This window comes from Syngnathus acus, chromosome 23 (genome assembly GCF_901709675.1).
Source record: "Syngnathus acus chromosome 23, fSynAcu1.2, whole genome shotgun sequence".
Classification (NCBI taxonomy): domain Eukaryota; kingdom Metazoa; phylum Chordata; class Actinopteri; order Syngnathiformes; family Syngnathidae; genus Syngnathus; species Syngnathus acus.
In genome coordinates this window covers 6,677,709-6,694,932 of record NC_051107.1, presented here as the reverse complement: position 1 = coordinate 6,694,932, position 17,224 = coordinate 6,677,709, and the positions used below count along the sequence as shown (strand labels likewise).

Below are 17,224 nucleotides of genomic sequence, written 5' to 3'. Positions count from 1 at the left end.
CGGCGGGCGACGGCGGGCGACGAGCTCACCTTGCCCAGGGCTTCTTTCATCTGTTTCTCGGCATTGGCCTGCTTGACGTTGGCCTCCCTCACCATCTTGTGGGCCTCCTGGTGTCACGCCAGCGCAAAAGGCACAGCGTGAGCTCACGAGCAGAAAAGGCTTCAAAAGGGGCCGCTTGCAAACAGCGCCGCCGCCGCCCCGGGCGAGAATTATTCACAATTCATAACAGGGCATGTGCTGTTTGCTGGGGTGACAATGCACCTTGACTCAATAAAGGCTAAGAAACACTGCTTGTGTGCCAACAAGCAAGTGCAGACAGAAGAGGGAGGGGGCGGCGGCGGGACGGACAAACGCACGGTGGAGGCGCACCGACCTGGAAGAGGCTGGCCGTCAGCTCCTCCAGCTCCTGGCCCAGCTGATCTCGCACTTTTGACAACCTCTCACATTCCTCATCCTTCAACAGCAGCTCCTTACGCACGCACGCACGCACACGCGACAACATGCGGCCAATGGCGAGCAAAACAACCGTGACATGAAGAAACAAAGAAAAAGAAAACATAAGTTGCATCCTCAATGACATCAAAATCAAATGTGTGGGAAATGGCTCACAAACACACACATGCATTCAACAAAAAGGCAGGAGGAAAAACGCACCCGGCCAAAAAGAAAGAAAAATGGTAACAACTAAAGCAAATATGGAAGTGTTTCTCTCACACACGGGCGCACACACACACACATACACACACACACACGCACGCAGACGCGAGCAGCTATCGGGAGTTACCCTCTGCGCTTTGGCCAGCTCGTCCTTGAGCCGCTCGTATCCTTTCTCTCGCACCTCCGTGACCGAGGGGCCGCGCAGTCGCGAGAAACTGTCGCTGAGGCCGCCGCACTCGTCGCCGCCATCGTCGCCCGACAGGAACTTGCTCTCGACGCCGTCCGTCTCCGGGCCCTGCGCGCTGGAAGGGCAGGTTGACAGATTTTGGCAAAGGAGGAAAAAGACGCGGCGCCAAAGGGGACGCGGCGCCAAAGGGGACGCGGCGCCAAAGGGGACGCGGCGCCAAAGGGGACGCGGCGCCAAAGCAGCGCCAAAGAGGACGCGGCGCCGGCTCACCTGCCGTTGCGAGCGTGCGTGGGCATGGAGTAGACGGGCCGCGTGGGCAGCTGGTCGGCGCGCAAGCCGGCGGGCGGCGCCCCCAGCGAGTGCGTGCGGTACAGGGACGTGGGCGGCTCGCTGTGGCGGGCGCCCGGCCGCTGCTCCGCCTGCCACAAAAGACGGCGCCGGGTGGTTCAAGCGTCGGACCTGACATGGCTACTTTTGTTCGATCGCTTATGTTTGTACGCCTTGGTCCCAAGGACCTCTGTGGAACCAAGTTCAGAAGCTACATTTCCAGTCAAGTGGTGTTTTGGCGTCATCTTGTGAACTCCTGACTTCTTAGCAGGTTTGCAGGCGGAGCGTGCGTAGATACCTGCAGCAGATCGGGCGTGGTGGGCGAGGCCAGGTTGACCTCGTGGAAGCCCTCCAGGGTTTCGGCGTTAGCGGGAGCGCTGCTGCGGGCCATGGCGGCGGCTGCTGCTGCGGCTGCTGCTGCTGCTGCTGCTGCTGCTGTGGTTCATCCTTCACGCTGCAGGTTAGCACAGAAAACAAACGGCGTCACGTGCACATGACAACCAATGGCCGGCCTGTCACGCCAAGCGAGTCAAGGGTGTGGAATAAGACGCGCGGCTTTACGCGGACGTGGCGTGTCGACGGATTCTGGCCCGGCCCATCGCCATGGAGACGGGCCATCCAGAACCCGCGGTAACCTGACACGGCAGAGGATGCCGGGTAGGGATCCAGTGACTTGGTCACATGACTTGGACTGAGGCTGTCTGGCCATTCTCCAAAACAAAGTGCAACTGGCTACGTCTTTTGGTTTGAAGCAAAGGAAGGAGGGACGCAAAATCCAACACCATCTGAGGGAGGCTTGAAGTGACAGACACGTGTTAAGATGCTGGTCTTTGGGAAGCAAGAACTGAACGATGGAAACAATGACGAAAGAGGTCGGAAAGGAATGGCACAAACCGAGGTTGAAACGAAGGGAACTTTAATGTTGGCAGGAATCATTCAATCAATCAATCAATCAATCAATCAACACATCAGGCTGAAACGCCAAATGCAGTACTTGAGTCCCATTGCAGCTCCAACACACCTTCCTGTCACTTCATCGTAACCACGGATGACACCAATTGACTTGAAAGACGGAATTTCCAAAAATGTGCTTTTTGCACATGATCAAATGATCTGGCGAGCCGGTTAGTTGCGCGTCAGCTGACAGGTTGGTCGAGTCACCTGAACGCACCAGATAAACAAGTCTCGAGCTAACGCTGTTAGTATTACTTCATGATTCGGGTTTTTTTTTTCTTCATTATTGTTGTTTTGGTCGCTTACAGTGTCCCCTGGGTGCCTAAAAGGCGCATGTACATAAAGTGTATTATTTTTAAATCCTGCTCAACACGCCGCTAACAGTTAGCTCCGAGCTAACATGCTAAATCCCCACTAGGTCGGCCAACGTCAACTGGCGAATGTGTAACAAATGGCGTACTCGCCTTGATTCGACGGGACGTTTGAAGAGTTTTTAGGCAGTCAGAGTGGAGTTTGAAAAATAAAACAGCAGCATCGAAAACGTCGTTAAAAGCATTTGAAGTGCCAATCTGTTACAGACGGACGGGTGCGTGTCCGATAATGGACGCATGTAACCCATTTAGCGTCTCGGCTAACTCGCGAAGCGACTATATTCTTGTCATTTCTCTTTCCCGTTGAGGTGAAAGTAAGTTGTGGGGCACTCACCGGACCTGTGTGCGGACAGAAGCCGGGCGTCGGGCCGCCTCCCCCCGGGAATTTGAAGCTGACAAACGACGCTCGCTGGTGGCGGTGCGCTCGTTGACGCAGCCCGGCCGGCGCAGGTTAACTCGGGAATGGTGCGTTCAAGGCTACTCGGAAACCAGCAACACACCTTCGAGACGCGATATTGTTGTTGCGATTCAGACGACAAACTGTGAAAAGCGTCATTCTTGCGAGATGATATCTATGTGACATACAACCATGAAAATATTCTCCTCTTTGTGTTTGTTTCTATATGAGTAATAAGACGATGTGTCTATACGATTAGTATGAGTGCAAATATCGCTTTAATGAGAAGTAACTATGACAGCACAGTGAAAGGCGTATCCATTTGCTCCACAGGGTGGCGCCAAAGACTACAGGACCAACGCGCTCAGCGTTTGAGAAAGGATGCTTTATGGGCGAATAAAGAACGTCTTTGAACGCGTTACACACACCTGAGAATAAACAGAACATTTCCTGCGTGTTTCCCCAAAACCTTAAGTTGACTTCCTCCATGCACGCACGCACGCACGCACGCGCACGTCAGTCACATGCAGGCCGTCCGCTAGGGGCGGGGCTTGTTGTGCTGTTGGCCACTCTTAAGTCGGCGCGTCATCCAGTCAAGGTGGAGTCAGCAGGCGGCAACACAAGTGGGACTTCTTTTAGCAGAAAAAAAATCTATTTCTGTCCGGCACGACATTTTTCATGGGGATGGATATTACACATTGAAAGGTAAATTGTCTTTCACCTCTACGCTTTGATTTGTGTCTACCCCCCACCACCACCGCCGCTCCTAACCATGCTGATGCAAATGAAGAATTTTGAAAATTGGACCGCTTTTGTCATTTCCAAGCTCAGCTCTTTCATTAGATCAGTTAAGTCATGTAGTGTTGATATCAATTTGTACATTTTGGCTATACTGTGACACTTTTGGTCAATTGAAAGCCATAAAAAAAAAAGTAGTTTTAATTCCTTGATATTTATCGCATTAAATCCGACAATTTGTGGGTAAAATGGGTTTGATCCTAGACTAAATATTTTTTTTTTTTTTATGTCTTCTACTCTGTGACTTTTATCAATCATTTGTGACACAAATGAGCAATTTCACGGCGTATTCGTGACATTGGAGCTTGTTTGCCTAAAGGGCTTGTAAAATTGAACAAAACGTCAAGAAGGCACTACTTTGTTGTCCAGTTCTTCCAAAAAAAAACGACTAGTTGAAGACTGCTCCCAAAACTAATTGCTTTGAGAAGCATGGAGAAATCTTAGTACATTTCCATTCCAATTGTGTGTGTATTGATGTCATTGTAAGCCATCAATATAATTGCACAAAGCGAAGTGGGGCACAGGGAGAGAGAGAGAGAAAGAGAGAGAGAGAGAGAGAGAGAGAGAGAGAGAGAGAGAGAGAGAGGGACGCACACCGCTGAATGTGCCTTTCACAGACAGAAATGTTGAAACAGGGCAGAAGAAGCGTGCTGAGAGAATAATTGGATGACACAATGAGCGAGTGAATAAGTTAAAGGGAGGTGTTCCTGAGGAATGCGTGCGGTGGTGAGGTTTCGGGCCGAGGAGCCGGTTGTGCACGTGTGTGTGTGTGTGTGTGTTCCGGATCAACAGGTCCGCCTGGTGCCGCTGCGTTTTTGCGTCACAAGTCATACCGCGCTACCTCGACTTTGGAGTTTTTGTTGATCCGTGACCAGGCTCGCAAGTCAATTTACTCATGCGACCGAGATCCTTGAGTCATCTGGTGAGGGCAAGCCTTTCAGCCTTTTTGACGTCTGCTCTCCAGACCGAGGCGAAGCCATGATCTGCTGACTCCTCGGATTAAGGAGCCGAGATGACTCCGCTTGCGTCCTAGCGCCGAGATGTCCAAAGGCCGGCCGAGCCCTTCCGCCCTCATCCTGGACATGGCCAACAATCAGCGGTGCTCCCGAGTCAACGGCGCATTGGACCGCAGCGCCAGGCCACGGGTGAGTATGACTGAAAAGCTAGCTAAGACACAACCGTGACGACAATGCTTCTTCTGGCCTCTCCTGACTGCAGCTCGCTGTCTGAACGTAGGTAAGGACAAATAGGTCCATTTCGGAATGGTGAGAATCAGGGGAAGGACAGAAGAGCCTTGTTCTGTTGTGCAAGCAACAAGTGCGTCAGATGACCTTCAGGTTGTTGACACAAAATATACAGTCAGCGTAATCGCACCTGCTCGACAACCTTCACACGCCATCCATTAGCAACGCACGGGTCGAACCGGTTCCACCGCGCTCCTCGTCGGGTGCAAAGGCAGATCTCGCTTCCACCACACCGTCGCAGATGCCGGCCGGCCGCGCTGCTTGCGCCTTGATCTCCCTCCCGCCGCTTTCAGTCCTTCTCGTTGACCTCCGCAGGATGAAGACACGCTGCGCTTTCTGAGCCCGGAGGAGAAGGAGTGTCTGCAGTTTTTTGAAGAGACCATCGGATCGCTGGAGAACAGCTTAGAGGAGGACGAGCTCAGGACCGGACTCAAGTCTCCGGCGAGCGGAATCCTTCTCGCCAGCCAGATGGATGGGCGGCCCGGAACCCCAGATCTCTACACCGTACACCCTCTAACAGCCAGACGTCTCAGCGCTAAAGATCAGGATATTATAGACCTGGTACGCCCAGATCCGGACATGATGCTTGCCAAATTCAAGCCTACCAGTCCAGGTACTGCATATTACCAGTCCAGGTACTGCATCTCTTTCTTACGCCCAATCAAATCCATTCCAGTGTCTTAGCATCTTGAATTTTGCTCTGCTCAGATTTCCAGATGATGGCAATCGACCCTGAGAGCCACTTTGAAATAAAACCCAGACACGACCCTCTGGACCACTACGAGACAGAAGGTCACGCCTACCAGCCGGCAGGCTCCGTCCCCACCCCGGTCCTTATTGCCAAGAAGATCGCTGAGAACCAGGCAGTGGGCGCACCCAACAACACTTCGGCTCTACTCCAACGCCAGCGGAGTCAGGAGGGTGGCGAAAGGTCACCAGACGCCACCAAGCAAGGTCCTCCGACCTTGGCCAAGCCTACCAGGTACCCGGCCAACATCAGTCGGATTCTCGGCAACAAAGAACTCCAGAATCAGCCGCCGGTACCTAATGTCAACCTCCAAGACAGGCGGGCACTGATGCTATCCAATCTGCCGGGAGCGCCCCAGGCGCTCTCGCGAGACGATTCCAAGCCAAACGTGGTGCACAAGTTGCGAAATGCCCCCGCGCGCAGCCTTTCCTTCAAGGACCCCACACCCGAGAAAACCAGGATGGAAGCGCTGTCTAAGCTGGGCCTGGCCAGGGACAGGGACAGAGACATGTCAGGAGGCCCGCCGGTCCACGACACTGTCGACAGCGTGGCGCCGAGTCCTAGCCCAAGTCCACAGACCGCTGTCACTAGTTCTTTGGAATCCAGGCTTCGCCTAACAGAGACGACGGGTATCCGTGCGCTCGACTCCAAGGTTCCGGCATCTCCGCAGAGCGTCTTGTCTGTCATGAAGACAGAGGGCGGTCTGTCTTTGGAGCCCCACAGAAAGGCTCCAGTGAGCCCACCTCAGTCAGACATCATATCGCCAGAATTGAACAGCTTTGGGGGGAAATCCATCGTGGTGGCTCCAGGTCGCCCCAAGAAGGAACCCGGGGGGGCGAGCTCCGAAGCCAAAGCCCTTCCTTCGGCGCTGGCCAACCTCAGTGAGTTCAACAACTATGGAGGAAAGTCCAAAGTTCTGAACCCCGCGATCGCCAGGAGCGACCTTCCCGACATCCTCAGCTCCCACATTGACGTGAATGCAAAGCCGCCCGTCAACGTTCAGCCCCTACCGGCCGAGCTCAACAGCTACGGGGGCAAGAGCCGCACCATCAACCCCTCCGTCGGGATACAGCGCCGCGCCGACGGTCAGACCGGGGCTTCCAAAGGCCCGGCTCCGACGCCGGCGCCCAGAACCCCTCACGTGGCGGCTAGCGCGGACGCCAGGCGAAGAGCCGCTGCTCCCATGTTTCGTCCCCAAGGTATCACCGTGCAGTTTTCCGGCCGGGGGGCGACCGAAGAATCTCGCAAGCAAGCGCTGAAGAAACTCGGGCTGCTGAAAGAGTCGGGCTGAAAGGTTAAGGTGCGGCTAATTACTCGGAGAAAGAAGACAGACCTGCACGGCCAGTTCTCCTTTCTTGGCAATTGAAAAAGTGCCGCTGATGTTTGCAAAGGGAACGTCCATTTTTACCGACAAACTTTTAGTCAAATGGTTGGGCGGGGGGGGGAAGTATACGTGGTTGTAGGGCAAAAGGCTTTTTTGGAGACTTATTTTTACTCAGTGGCCCAGCCGCTGACACTGACCACAAACTCTGGAATGGGATTTTCACTCTGCGTTGGGCTGCAGGGAGGACCACGGCATTGTACTGAGCGGACCCAACCGCAGTGTCTGCAAATATCTTTTCATTGCTACCGGCTAATTGGCAGTTTCGGACCATGCCGATCCATATTTATGTTTGCGCGCGTGTGTGTGTGTGCGTTTTCAGACTCCGGCTCCTGTAGTTAAGCTACAGTAACTTATGAAGTATATTTCGCGACGTGATGGTTCCACAGTGTTACTGCTGTTGGAAAAACATCTCGTGAATGTTGTTTACAGACTCCGGTTTTCTCTGTAGCCCATCTACAGTTCCTATGAAGTGTTTCCTCTACTGTACTTGACCAGTCAAGAGTCCCAACTTATGGTGTGTACAAAATGATGGATCAACAAAGACGGTGTTGAATGTGTGCGCCGTCCGTGTGTTTGTGTGTGCGTGTGGCAATCATTAAAGCCAATCATGAGACTGCTTTGTGACTCGAGTTCTTTGGAGTGACTGTGGAATGTCAAGAATGAGCTGGCGGGCGCTGTTCAATGATTGCCGCCGCGGGTGGACTATTTCACCGGCAAAGATCCAAAACAGCAGAGGTGCGCAATTCATTCAGCCCGTTTTGATGTTTTTGTAAATCACGTCAATCAAAGTGAAACGCAAAAACTGTGTATTTGGGTTAGCAAAGGGGATTCATCTTAAAAAACATCAAGACATTTTCTGCGAGGATGACGTTACTGGAGGTGAAAAAACAAAGCCAAAAAACAGTTAGGCGCTCACAAGAGTGTCACGGCCAATGCGCTGCGCTCGCTCACAACTGAACGTGTCCATGCTACTTTTCAGAAATGGAAGGAGGAAGCAAAAATGCACGAGAGCCTTTACAGGTGAAGCCAGAATGAATATTGCAACGTCGACACGAGGCAAAAGAAAGCAAGTCGTCCGGCCCGGGTTCCGTTGTAGGCTAGGGGCCCCAAAAGCGCCTTCAAGTGCAAATTGCTCACGCTGCTACTTTTGCACCGCACGGATGACGTTCCCGAGCGTGCCCCGCCCCCCTTAAAAAGAAAACCCACGGAATCCCTTCATCTCTTTTGTCTTGTCGTGTGATTTGTAGCACGAGGCCTTGACTGTCTGTTTTGTGGAGGTCAGCCAGCCGGCCGGAAGGCGCATGCGTCTCTTCCACTTTTAATACTTTAGTTTGTCATCTCAGTCAACAGCCAAAAAGAAAAACGTTTGGATGCCCCCCCGGCTGGCCGCCGCTTTGCTCTGCTTTGCTCTGTCTGTCCTCTCCGGGCCAGGGGACGAGGGCTCTGTCCCTCCCGCTGCATCATCTTTGGAGGTCTTGCCCCCTTCCTACCTGCCGCCGGATGGACGGACGGACGGGTTCCCTCCAAATTTCTCCCTCCTCTTGCTCATCCTTCGCTCTGTTGCTTGCTCAGCTGACGACCGCTCAGCGTCTCCTGCGGACGGACGGACGGGCCGGATGAGTCCGCGTCACCGCATTCCATTTCCGGGCCCTTTTGACCTTTTTGTCAGCCATCTCACCTTCCTCCAGTCTTGAAGATGAGGTCGGCGTTGGGGGCACCTTTGGGGTGCTGGTAGCGGGGCCGGCGCTCACGGTTAGTGTTGGCCTGCGCCGGGCGCTGGGCCAGGGACTGCAGCATCTCTGCAACGCACAAAGGTCAGCGGGAGCTTTGAGACGACCGGACCGGACCGGCCCGGCCCGGCAGACTGCCGTGGGCTGGTACCCTGGTAGTCCTCCTGCTCCTGGCGCTCGTTGATGTCCAGGGTGAGTTTCTTCATCCGCATGCGCTCCTCCTGCTCGGCCTGCTGCTGGTTGAAGTGGTTGGCGGCCAGGTGCGACGACAGCGGCACGTTCAGGATCTTGAACTGCGCGACACCAACGTTTGGAGGTCATCATTGCTTTGTGAACTTTCCGCACTGTTGATTTGAAATCATTTGTGACTATATTTGTTCTCCAAAATTGATGGCTTGTTATTCTTGTCATGCTATTTAGAAAGTGGGCTGGCTGTTTGCAATGAAACAAAAGCAAATTGAAATGTCAACTTGTGCTAGAACTAACCAGAGAGCGAGCGCGCATAAAGAATAGTGTGTGTGTTGTACATCGAGCAGGATGTTGTGTGTACTTTTCCAGCAATTTTCTTGGTTTCACGTGAAACTGCGGACACACCCTACAGAGCAGGAGAGGCGGCCAAGGCACACATTCCCCAGCTGAGGCTTGCCAGCATGCACGCGCACTGGCGCACACACACGCTGGCCACAGTTGGAGAGTCAATATTATTGCTGTGTGAATGTCTTTTTGCCTGGGCCCATGTGTCCTCTGCTCATGTCTACAGTATTTCTGTGGGCCATTTGGCAGCAGAGAGGCCCACACTAGTTCATCTTCATCTTGACTGATTGCTCGTTTTCCAGCCATGCGCGTTCACGGCGGTGGCGCTCACCTGCTGCTTGTTGCCCTTGCGCGTGAGCATGACGAACTGCATGGTGTCGGAGACGTCGGCCTCGGGCTCGGCGAGGCACGCCGGCTGGCCGGAGCCTCCCTTCCTCAGCTGGCTCTTCAGCTGCAGCGGAATGGCCACGTCCAGCTGGTGCACCTTCACCGTCTCGCTGCTCCGCTGCTGCGGGCCCAAATGTTTGCAATGACAAACGAGACCAACGTGCGTGGGTGGGTGGGTGCTGGCCTAGGTGGCGGCCGCAGCGTACGTACCTGCAGGTTCTCCAGCATCATCTTGTCCAAGGCTTGGATGAAGTCCTCGTCCTCGGCGCACGCCACGTGCTTGAGTCCGCCGCCACGGATGGTCACCTCCTACCGTTGCAAAGCACAAGTCAAGAGTGTTAAGAAGCAAGTCTGGAGTTAAGTCGAGCACAAGCGGCAGCGCTCACGTTGTTCTCCTCGTCCGTCTCATTTTCTTTGTTGGAGTCGGTCAGGTCGTCGGTGTTCTCCTCTTCCTCTTCCTCCCGCTCCTCCTCTTCATTGTCGGACGCCTCCTGCGGAGAGCCGCGGAAGAGCGATGAGCCCGCCGCAAAGGAGGCTGAGCGAGAAGGGCGGACGCACATCCTCCTCGGGTTCGTTCATTTCGCTCTCGTTGCCTGACTGCTCCTCCGTCTCGGCGCCGCCCTCCTCGTCTTCGTCGTCCTCATCCTCGTCCGGGCCTTCGCTCATGGCGCTGGAGCGGCCGTCCTTCTCCATGGCTAGGCCTACGGAGACCACACACGAGCGCTCCTTTTCATCATCGTTGTCAACATTACGATAGAAACATTGAACACCCCAGTTTGGAGTATGAATTTGCAAAAGAGCCCATCTGAGCTGCCTCCTCCAGACCAAGTGGTTCTGAAGCGACCTGGCGGCCAAGGAACGTCTCTCCAAGCTTACACAAAAACGCCAGTGTTTACCTTGGGGCCACGACATAGTATGAAAATATTTTCCCAAACTCACAAAAGTTCTGAAATGACACCCTAAGGCCAATACCCCAGATACTGTGTGAGGGCTGTCTAAGAAACGTTCAGTGAACCTCAAGACTCAAGAAATGCGGCAAACAAGGCCGGCATTCTCCTGGGCCGCGGAGTGACACGCAACTACACAAACATCCTCCCTCAGGCGTTCGGTCTTCTCGGAGGCAGGGAGGGAGGTGGGGAGGGGCACCCGGAAGGGCGGAGCCTGGTCACAGTGCAACGCACTGATTGGGAGACAGAGAATGATGACTTTCATTCATTGGAAGCGCAGCCGATGAGTTTGTCGACAATTAGGCTCAACTGCACCCTCGGACGCAATTTGTTCAGGAATGCCGTTGGGCCAAAAGGAAAAGAGCAGCTCAACCAGTGAGACGGGATGTGAGCAAATAGCGCACGTACGGTGTCGTTCCTCCATCCGATCAGGTCCTCACCTAGTTTGACGAGCACCTCTCTCTCCAGGTCCGCCACCTGCCTGCTGGCCTCCTCCAGGGACGCGCCGATCCTCATTTTGGGCCGCAGCAGCTCCAAGGTGTCGCTGATCATGTAGTCAATGTCGATGGGGAAGGGGTGCTCTTTGGTCCAGGCCTCCACGCTCTTCTTCCACCAGATGTAGCGCTGCATACACACGCCCGCGCACGCAAGCAAGCAAGCAAGCGTCAGGCCCGTTTGCCCATCACCGGGGTTCCTCACTCACCTGGAAGTAGATGAGGAAGCAGTCCAGCTTCTTCTTGCTGGAGCCCCGGTCAAAGTACTGGCCGCAGGTGTCGAGCAGCGTGCACACCAGGCGGATGCGGAAGAGGTGCTCGGGGGGGTCCAGCGAGCTGGGGCTGCCGTCCTGGTTGACGCCGAAGGAAATGAAGGAGAAGAGCGTGCGGAAGATGACGGCCGACTCCACCATACGGTAGTTGTACAGCTCGCCCAGGAACTTGGCGCTGCTGATGCGCCGCTGGTTGAACTTGGGCTGGTTGACCTGTCGGCCCGCAAAGCCGACACGTCAAGGCTCCGCTTTTGGCGAGTTCTCCCGCTTGTTACGCTTAAGGGTGGACAAAGTGCACGGCGGCGGCGGCGGCGGCGGCGGCAGCAGCAGCAGCAGCGTACCTCCATGCCCAGCCGTATGTCCTCCAGCACGCCGTCCACCACGTGGATGCCCACGTCCTCCTGGTAGGCCACCAGGCCGGCCAGCAGGTTGGCCACGCAGTGGATGCTGTTGTACTTGACGTTCCAGATGTTGACCATGCAGCAGATCAGGTAGCTCTTCACCTCGGCGTCCTGCCAAGGCAGCTTGCGCATCTGCCTGAGCACCTTCTCGGTGGTGACCTTTGACAGGTCCTTGTAGAGCAGCTTGCGGATGTACTCCTGCAGCGGCGGCCGCTTTTTCTTCACCGTCTTCTCCACCGGCGGCGGGTTGCAGTAGTAGTAGGCGTTCTCCACCATGGTCACGTAGCGCGCGTCCAGATGCTGAGCTTGCTTTTTACGCATCATTTGCTCCTGGAGGCCACATCAATAGTGGAAACAAAGTTCACCCAAAATAATCATCGTAAAAGCAAGAAGATAGGGAAGAGTGGCTGACCAGCAGGACGCTCGTGCGCAGGTGAGAGTCGGGCGACCTGAAGAGGAAGCGCCCGCAGGTCTCCAGCAGGGTGCAGGCCATCTCCACGTGGTGATGCGTGAAGTCGGACAGCAGCATCTGGTGGTGTCACAAATGAACTTGTTGCCATAGAAGAGCTTTGCGTTCAACAATGGCATGAATGATAAAAAAAAAAGGAGGGGGGGGTCTCGGTACCGCCGGACCTCTGACTAGAAATTCCCTCTGAGAGCGGACGGGACTTTGCGGCATAAGGGAAGATGATAGAAAAAACAACGGACAGACCCGTCGTCCAAGTCAACAAAGACGTGGGCGGGCGGCCGGCCACCTTGAGACAATGAAGCGTGTCCGTCTTGGAGAACATCTTGAACTTGGCCAGCTCGCCGATAAACCTGACCGTTTTATTTTTGGTCTCGATGTTGATCTGGTCCTTCTTGCGGATCTGGAAGATGAAGGCGACAGGGAACATTGTTCATAGACGGAGACTCTTGGGAGGTGCGGCGAGGTCGCCAGCGCAGCGCAGCGCAGCGCGGGGCCGTACGTGAAACCTGAAGTCTCCCTTCAGCATGGAGCAGAGGTCCTCGGCCACGTCCGACATGCAGGGATGAAGCGTGGCCACCAGGCGGGAGTAAAAAGGCAGCAGATCCAACCTCTGCCGGGGCACGGTGAAGAGCGCGCGCACCAGCTTCCTCCTGTTGGATTTGGTGTTCATGTTCATGCAGAAGTCCATGGCGGCCTGCAGGGAGGGACGCATCCCGCAGACGTTAGGCGCCGGCCCAGCTCTCTCCACGCGCTTTGTGCTCACCTTGTCGATGAGGTCTCTGTTGACGCAGTTTGGCAGCTGCTGGATGAAAGCGTCCACGATCAGCTTCAGGTGAGACCCCGTGCTGGCCTCCTCGTCCTCTTGCTCTAAAAATCATGGCCCGTGAGAAAGAGCGTTCCGACACGAGAAAGGAAGGGCAGGTCCATCGGCGGTGTGCTTCACCCTGCTCATCCATGAGCTTTTTGCTCAGCTCGTCGCTCTCGGCCTCGTCGGCTCCTTCCGCTTCCAGAGGCTCCTCGGCGATGTCCAGCGCCTCCAGCTCTAGCTCCAGCTCCTCCGCGGTTACGGCGGCCTCCTTCGCCTCCCGGCCGTCTGTCCAAGAAAAATAAAGATACAAAAATGAAAGGTCACGCACGACCCAAGTAAACCTTGAATCGCTCTGGCTCGGGCGCAAGAACAGCGAAGACAGGATGTTGTTTTGTTTTCTTCGATACAGAAAAGAAATGACAGTACAAACGGTCGCATTTGTGTTGGATATGAGCAATCAAGGGGCGTGGCCTAGCGAGTAACGTCAGGAAGTGGAGGTCGTTTCAGACGTACCTTTGGCTTCATCCTTGTCTTTGCTTTGTCCGCCGCCCTTGTCGTTGTCCTTGAAGAGGATGGCGGGGACGAAGGCCTTCAGGTCCACCAGGTTCTCGTAGAAGTTGCGAGCGTCTTCGTCCTCCCAGAGGCCGCCTTCCAGGTCGTAGTCTCCGGGCTTGCCGGGGGTGAAAATGTCGATGCCGGGTCCGTGTTCTGCGCAAGGAAACGAAGCTTTAATCCGCCGAGTGGAAGGCGCGCCAGATTGAGGCTGGAGCGAAGGCCGGCCGGACGGACGGAGGGACGGCCGGCCTACCTTCCGGCACGATCTTGTCCTGAGGCAACTCTGGCATGTTTTCGTCCAGCAGGTCAGCCAGCGACTGAGTGTTGGCCAGCAGCTTCTGGTAGGACGTGGCAAACTCCTCGTACTGCTTGTGGCGATCCTCGCTCAGCTCCCCTTTGGAATGCAAGATGCGCCTGTGGAGCACACACAGGGCACGTTAGCGCTCAGCGAGCGAGCGGACCGACCGACCGACCCATCTTTGAAAAACAACAATAGGCCCAGGTCGACTCCAGCCAGCTAAAGCTCGGCCGACCTGTTCTGCCTCTCGATGTTCTGCAGCTCCCTGTGGTCCTTCTTGAGGTGCTTGGCGAGCGAGGTGAAGTACTCGCGCAGCAGGTTCTGGAAGGGCTGCTGCTTCTCCACGCTGATGATCTCGCTGGGGGGGAAGGCCAGGCCGTACTTGTCTGCAGCCATCTTGACTTTGCGGGGCAGCAGCCCGGCGATGTCGTCGCCGCAGTGCTTGCAGAAGCTGATCACCACCGACACGTGCGTGTGCGTCTCGCGGTCGGCGCCGATGATGTTCTTGAGCTGCTCGTAGATGAGCGACAGGCCCTCTTTGTCGGTGAAGAAGCCCACGATGGTGAGCTCGGCCAGGAAGCGCAGGTCGGTGCGCAGCTTGCTGACGTTGGGCGCCTTGTCCTCCTTGCGCGCCTCAAAGTGCTTCTTCCAGGCCTGCAGGAGCAGCGGGGCAAAGTCGCCGTAGCGCTGGTGGAAGAGCGAGCACAGGTGCACGGCGCAGCCCACGTCCGAGATCTTCAGCTTGGCCTCCACCACCGAGCCCACCGCCTCGCCGATGTACTTGCTGAGGTTGAGCGAAGCAAAGTCGTTGGAGAGCGACTCGCGCTGCTGCTCGGTGAGCGTGCGCAGCTTCTTGACGAAGGCCGTGTTCTTCTTCAGGCTGGAGTCCAGGCGGCTGAAGAAGGCCTCTTCCGGACGGCTCTCCTGGGCATTCTGGTTGCGGGCGCGCAGCTCCTTCCGGCAGTGGTGGCGCTCCCAGGCCTCCTGGTGCAGCTGCTGACCTTCTTCCTGTTCCCTGGCGCATGTGGAAATCAGATCAGACACTTCAAGTAGATTTACATGGCTGGGGCCATATTGCAAGTCACAATAAGAACGGCTGACGGAGCGAGGGAAAATTTATAATAATTGTTAATCATAATTATATAATTGAAATACTTTGCCCATGTTTTTGTCTCTATCAAATAAACCAGTTTTTATATATATAAAAAAAAAAACGTCTGGTGGTAGCACATGCACATGAAAATTGTGTTTTTGAAGTGATGGACAAATTCTCTTTCACATACTTCAGGATAGCAGCTTCCTCCTCACGTTGCCTTTTGGCCTCCTCCTCCTTCTGCTTCTTCTCCTCCTCCTCCTGCTGCTTCTTTGCCTCCTCCTCCTTCTGCTTCTGCTCTTCCTCTGCCTTCTGTTTCTCCTCTTCTTTCTTCTTCCGCTCCTTCTCCTCTTTCTTCTTCTTCTCCTCCTCCTGTCGCTTCCTTTTCTCATCTTTGCCGCCCTCCTTTTTGCCGCTCATCTTAGCCTCGTCTTTGGTTTTGTCCCGCGGTGCGGCCGCCGCTGACGCTTTCCTCTCCGCATCTCTGTCCTTCTCTTTGTCCTTGCTGCTGGTGGAACAAACGTCTTTCTCGTCCATGTTTACTGAGCGCTTGCGTTCAGCAGGCATTCTGACAAAAGCAGGCAACAATGAGTTATTATTCAATTCTTGTATGAAACCAATTATAATTCTCAGTACAAAATGGGAAATCACAAGAGATTTCTCTCTTAGTTTGAAATACAAAAGGAAAGGATACAAATATCCGAGTAATCAGAATCATATCCTGCTGCACACGTTGTCATTTTAATTGTAACCCAAGTGAACTCATCTGACCACGCCAAAATAACTTTCAAATGCCACACCAAATTAAAACACATTAGCAGTACAGTTATGTGAAATAATGGGGGGGGGGGGAGAGCAATGATGAAAGTGACCGCAAACAAAATGTCAAAACACGATTCGCCGTTAGCCACTTAGCTTAGCTCCACGGCAGGCACCTTTTTTCTCTCAAACGAGACACTGTGGTAAAAAATAAATGTAGTCTTACAAATACGTTATTAATAAGAAAGACGAACGTGGACTTCTCATACTTCATGTCATTTGTAAAGACTTTTCCCACCAAACTAACTTGAATCGCTAACACTTTAGGCTAGGCCACTCTGATAAACGCCAAGCAAAAGATGTAAACAAAGCAATCTGACGACGCTTAGGTGCTTATTGGCGAGTTACTTCACATGTTGACGCACGGAAAAAAATGCATTTAACTTAGTTTTACAGAACGGGAGATCGTAAATGTACGTTGAGCATGTTGAAAATGAGATTTTTACCTGTTGGTGGGAGGAAAACAAACATCGGTCAATGACGTTTGATTTCCGTGTGACATAAGGACCCCTCTGTAGCGTAAACATTTCGCCTGACTAAAAACAACGTTATTTTTCTCTCTCACTTTTTTACACATTCAACATACAGCGGATACTTTAATCCTTTTATATTGTTAAACATGCCGCCATTATTTTATTTCATGATCATTTATACGACGTTTCACAATTTTGACAGGCGACTCTACTCTGTCCTCATCGAGTTGGTATACTATAACGTCACATAATAGATCTAAAAACACGGTTTCAAAGCAGCAGACATTTGCCACAACGTGGTGTTCATCTTGAACTACAGTCCTTGCACTGTGAAATTATTGACCAAATAAATTGCTGAAGACGTTACAGCTAGTGTGACGTCATTACAATAAAATGACATACTGACGTCATAGTTGAGTTTTGATATCATCACGTGTCATGGAAGACAAACGTGACACTTTGGGCAGGCCCTTAAAGTTTAAAGCAGTTATTCCCAGATAGAGTGCCTTGAGCAGAATTATCCAGTACCCCTGAATTGTCTCAAAATGTGGTCAATTACAATTAACGTATCTTTGTTCGCCTATCTATGCATGGGGTCATATTGTGACAGTTAAAAAAAAAAAATCCACATGAGCCAAGGCACATTGTTGCTCTGATACCTCCCCATGAAATTCCCAAATGCTTTAACAGTATAGTGAAGAAAGAGCTTGCGTTAATTTGCTCCCATAGGTGGAAACACAGGTTGGTTGTGCCTTCGGTCATCTAGTGGAAGCGCATGTAATTGTTCAACCTGTCACTATATTTCACTGACATGGATAGGACAAGCAAGGATTCCTGGGGGTGCACATCAGTGAGGACCTCTCCTGGTCCGCCAACA

General features: G+C 53.5%; 3 protein-coding genes across 9 annotated transcripts in view; 1 reads left to right on the top strand and 2 right to left on the bottom strand.

Moving 5' to 3' along the window:
- The window catches only part of LOC119116958 (RAB3A interacting protein (rabin3)), a 29,079-nt gene extending 26,107 nt beyond the window's left edge, over window positions 1-2,972 (bottom strand). For 4 of the 6 annotated variants that reach the window (XM_037242814.1, XM_037242817.1, XM_037242812.1 and 1 more), the window contains exons 1-7: window positions 2,831-2,972; window positions 1,602-1,625; window positions 1,470-1,568; window positions 1,115-1,263; window positions 785-959; window positions 374-469; window positions 30-107 (exon numbers count right to left, since the gene is read on the bottom strand). In XM_037242814.1, coding sequence (XP_037098709.1) covers window positions 30-107; window positions 374-469; window positions 785-959; window positions 1,115-1,263; window positions 1,470-1,562 — 591 coding nt within the window. In that variant the 5' untranslated portion in view covers window positions 1,563-1,568; window positions 1,602-1,625; window positions 2,831-2,972. The remainder of the gene's footprint in view (window positions 1-29; window positions 108-373; window positions 470-784; window positions 960-1,114; window positions 1,264-1,469; window positions 1,569-1,601; window positions 1,626-2,830) is intronic. The other 2 variants (XM_037242813.1, XM_037242818.1) reach the window with 2 other exon arrangements.
- A 485-nt stretch (window positions 2,973-3,457) lies between these two features.
- Window positions 3,458-7,684, top strand: LOC119116947 (proline and serine-rich protein 2). Its single transcript, XM_037242796.1, has 4 exons — window positions 3,458-3,598; window positions 4,656-4,836; window positions 5,251-5,548; window positions 5,644-7,684. The coding sequence occupies exons 2-4, from the start codon at window positions 4,732-4,734 to the stop codon at window positions 6,972-6,974; spliced, it is 1,734 nt and encodes a 577-aa protein (XP_037098691.1). The 5' UTR covers window positions 3,458-3,598; window positions 4,656-4,731; the 3' UTR covers window positions 6,975-7,684.
- A 325-nt stretch (window positions 7,685-8,009) lies between these two features.
- Window positions 8,010-16,908, bottom strand: upf2 (UPF2 regulator of nonsense mediated mRNA decay). 2 transcript variants are annotated; one of them, XM_037242718.1, is made up of 20 exons: window positions 16,321-16,908; window positions 15,246-15,623; window positions 14,198-14,977; window positions 13,918-14,078; window positions 13,623-13,817; window positions 13,245-13,394; window positions 13,065-13,168; window positions 12,801-12,995; window positions 12,588-12,701; window positions 12,245-12,361; window positions 11,773-12,162; window positions 11,369-11,644; window positions 11,106-11,289; window positions 10,277-10,419; window positions 10,105-10,209; window positions 9,929-10,027; window positions 9,663-9,839; window positions 8,949-9,090; window positions 8,746-8,866; window positions 8,010-8,660 (listed from the first exon to the last, which is right to left on the bottom strand). In XM_037242718.1, the coding sequence occupies exons 1-20, from the start codon at window positions 16,449-16,451 to the stop codon at window positions 8,651-8,653; spliced, it is 3,972 nt and encodes a 1,323-aa protein (XP_037098613.1). In that variant the 5' UTR covers window positions 16,452-16,908; the 3' UTR covers window positions 8,010-8,650. The 2 variants fall into 2 exon arrangements, with proteins under 2 accessions (XP_037098613.1, XP_037098614.1); XM_037242719.1 differs by having other exon boundaries at window positions 9,663-9,836.
- Between the last annotated feature and the right edge of the window lie 316 nt (window positions 16,909-17,224).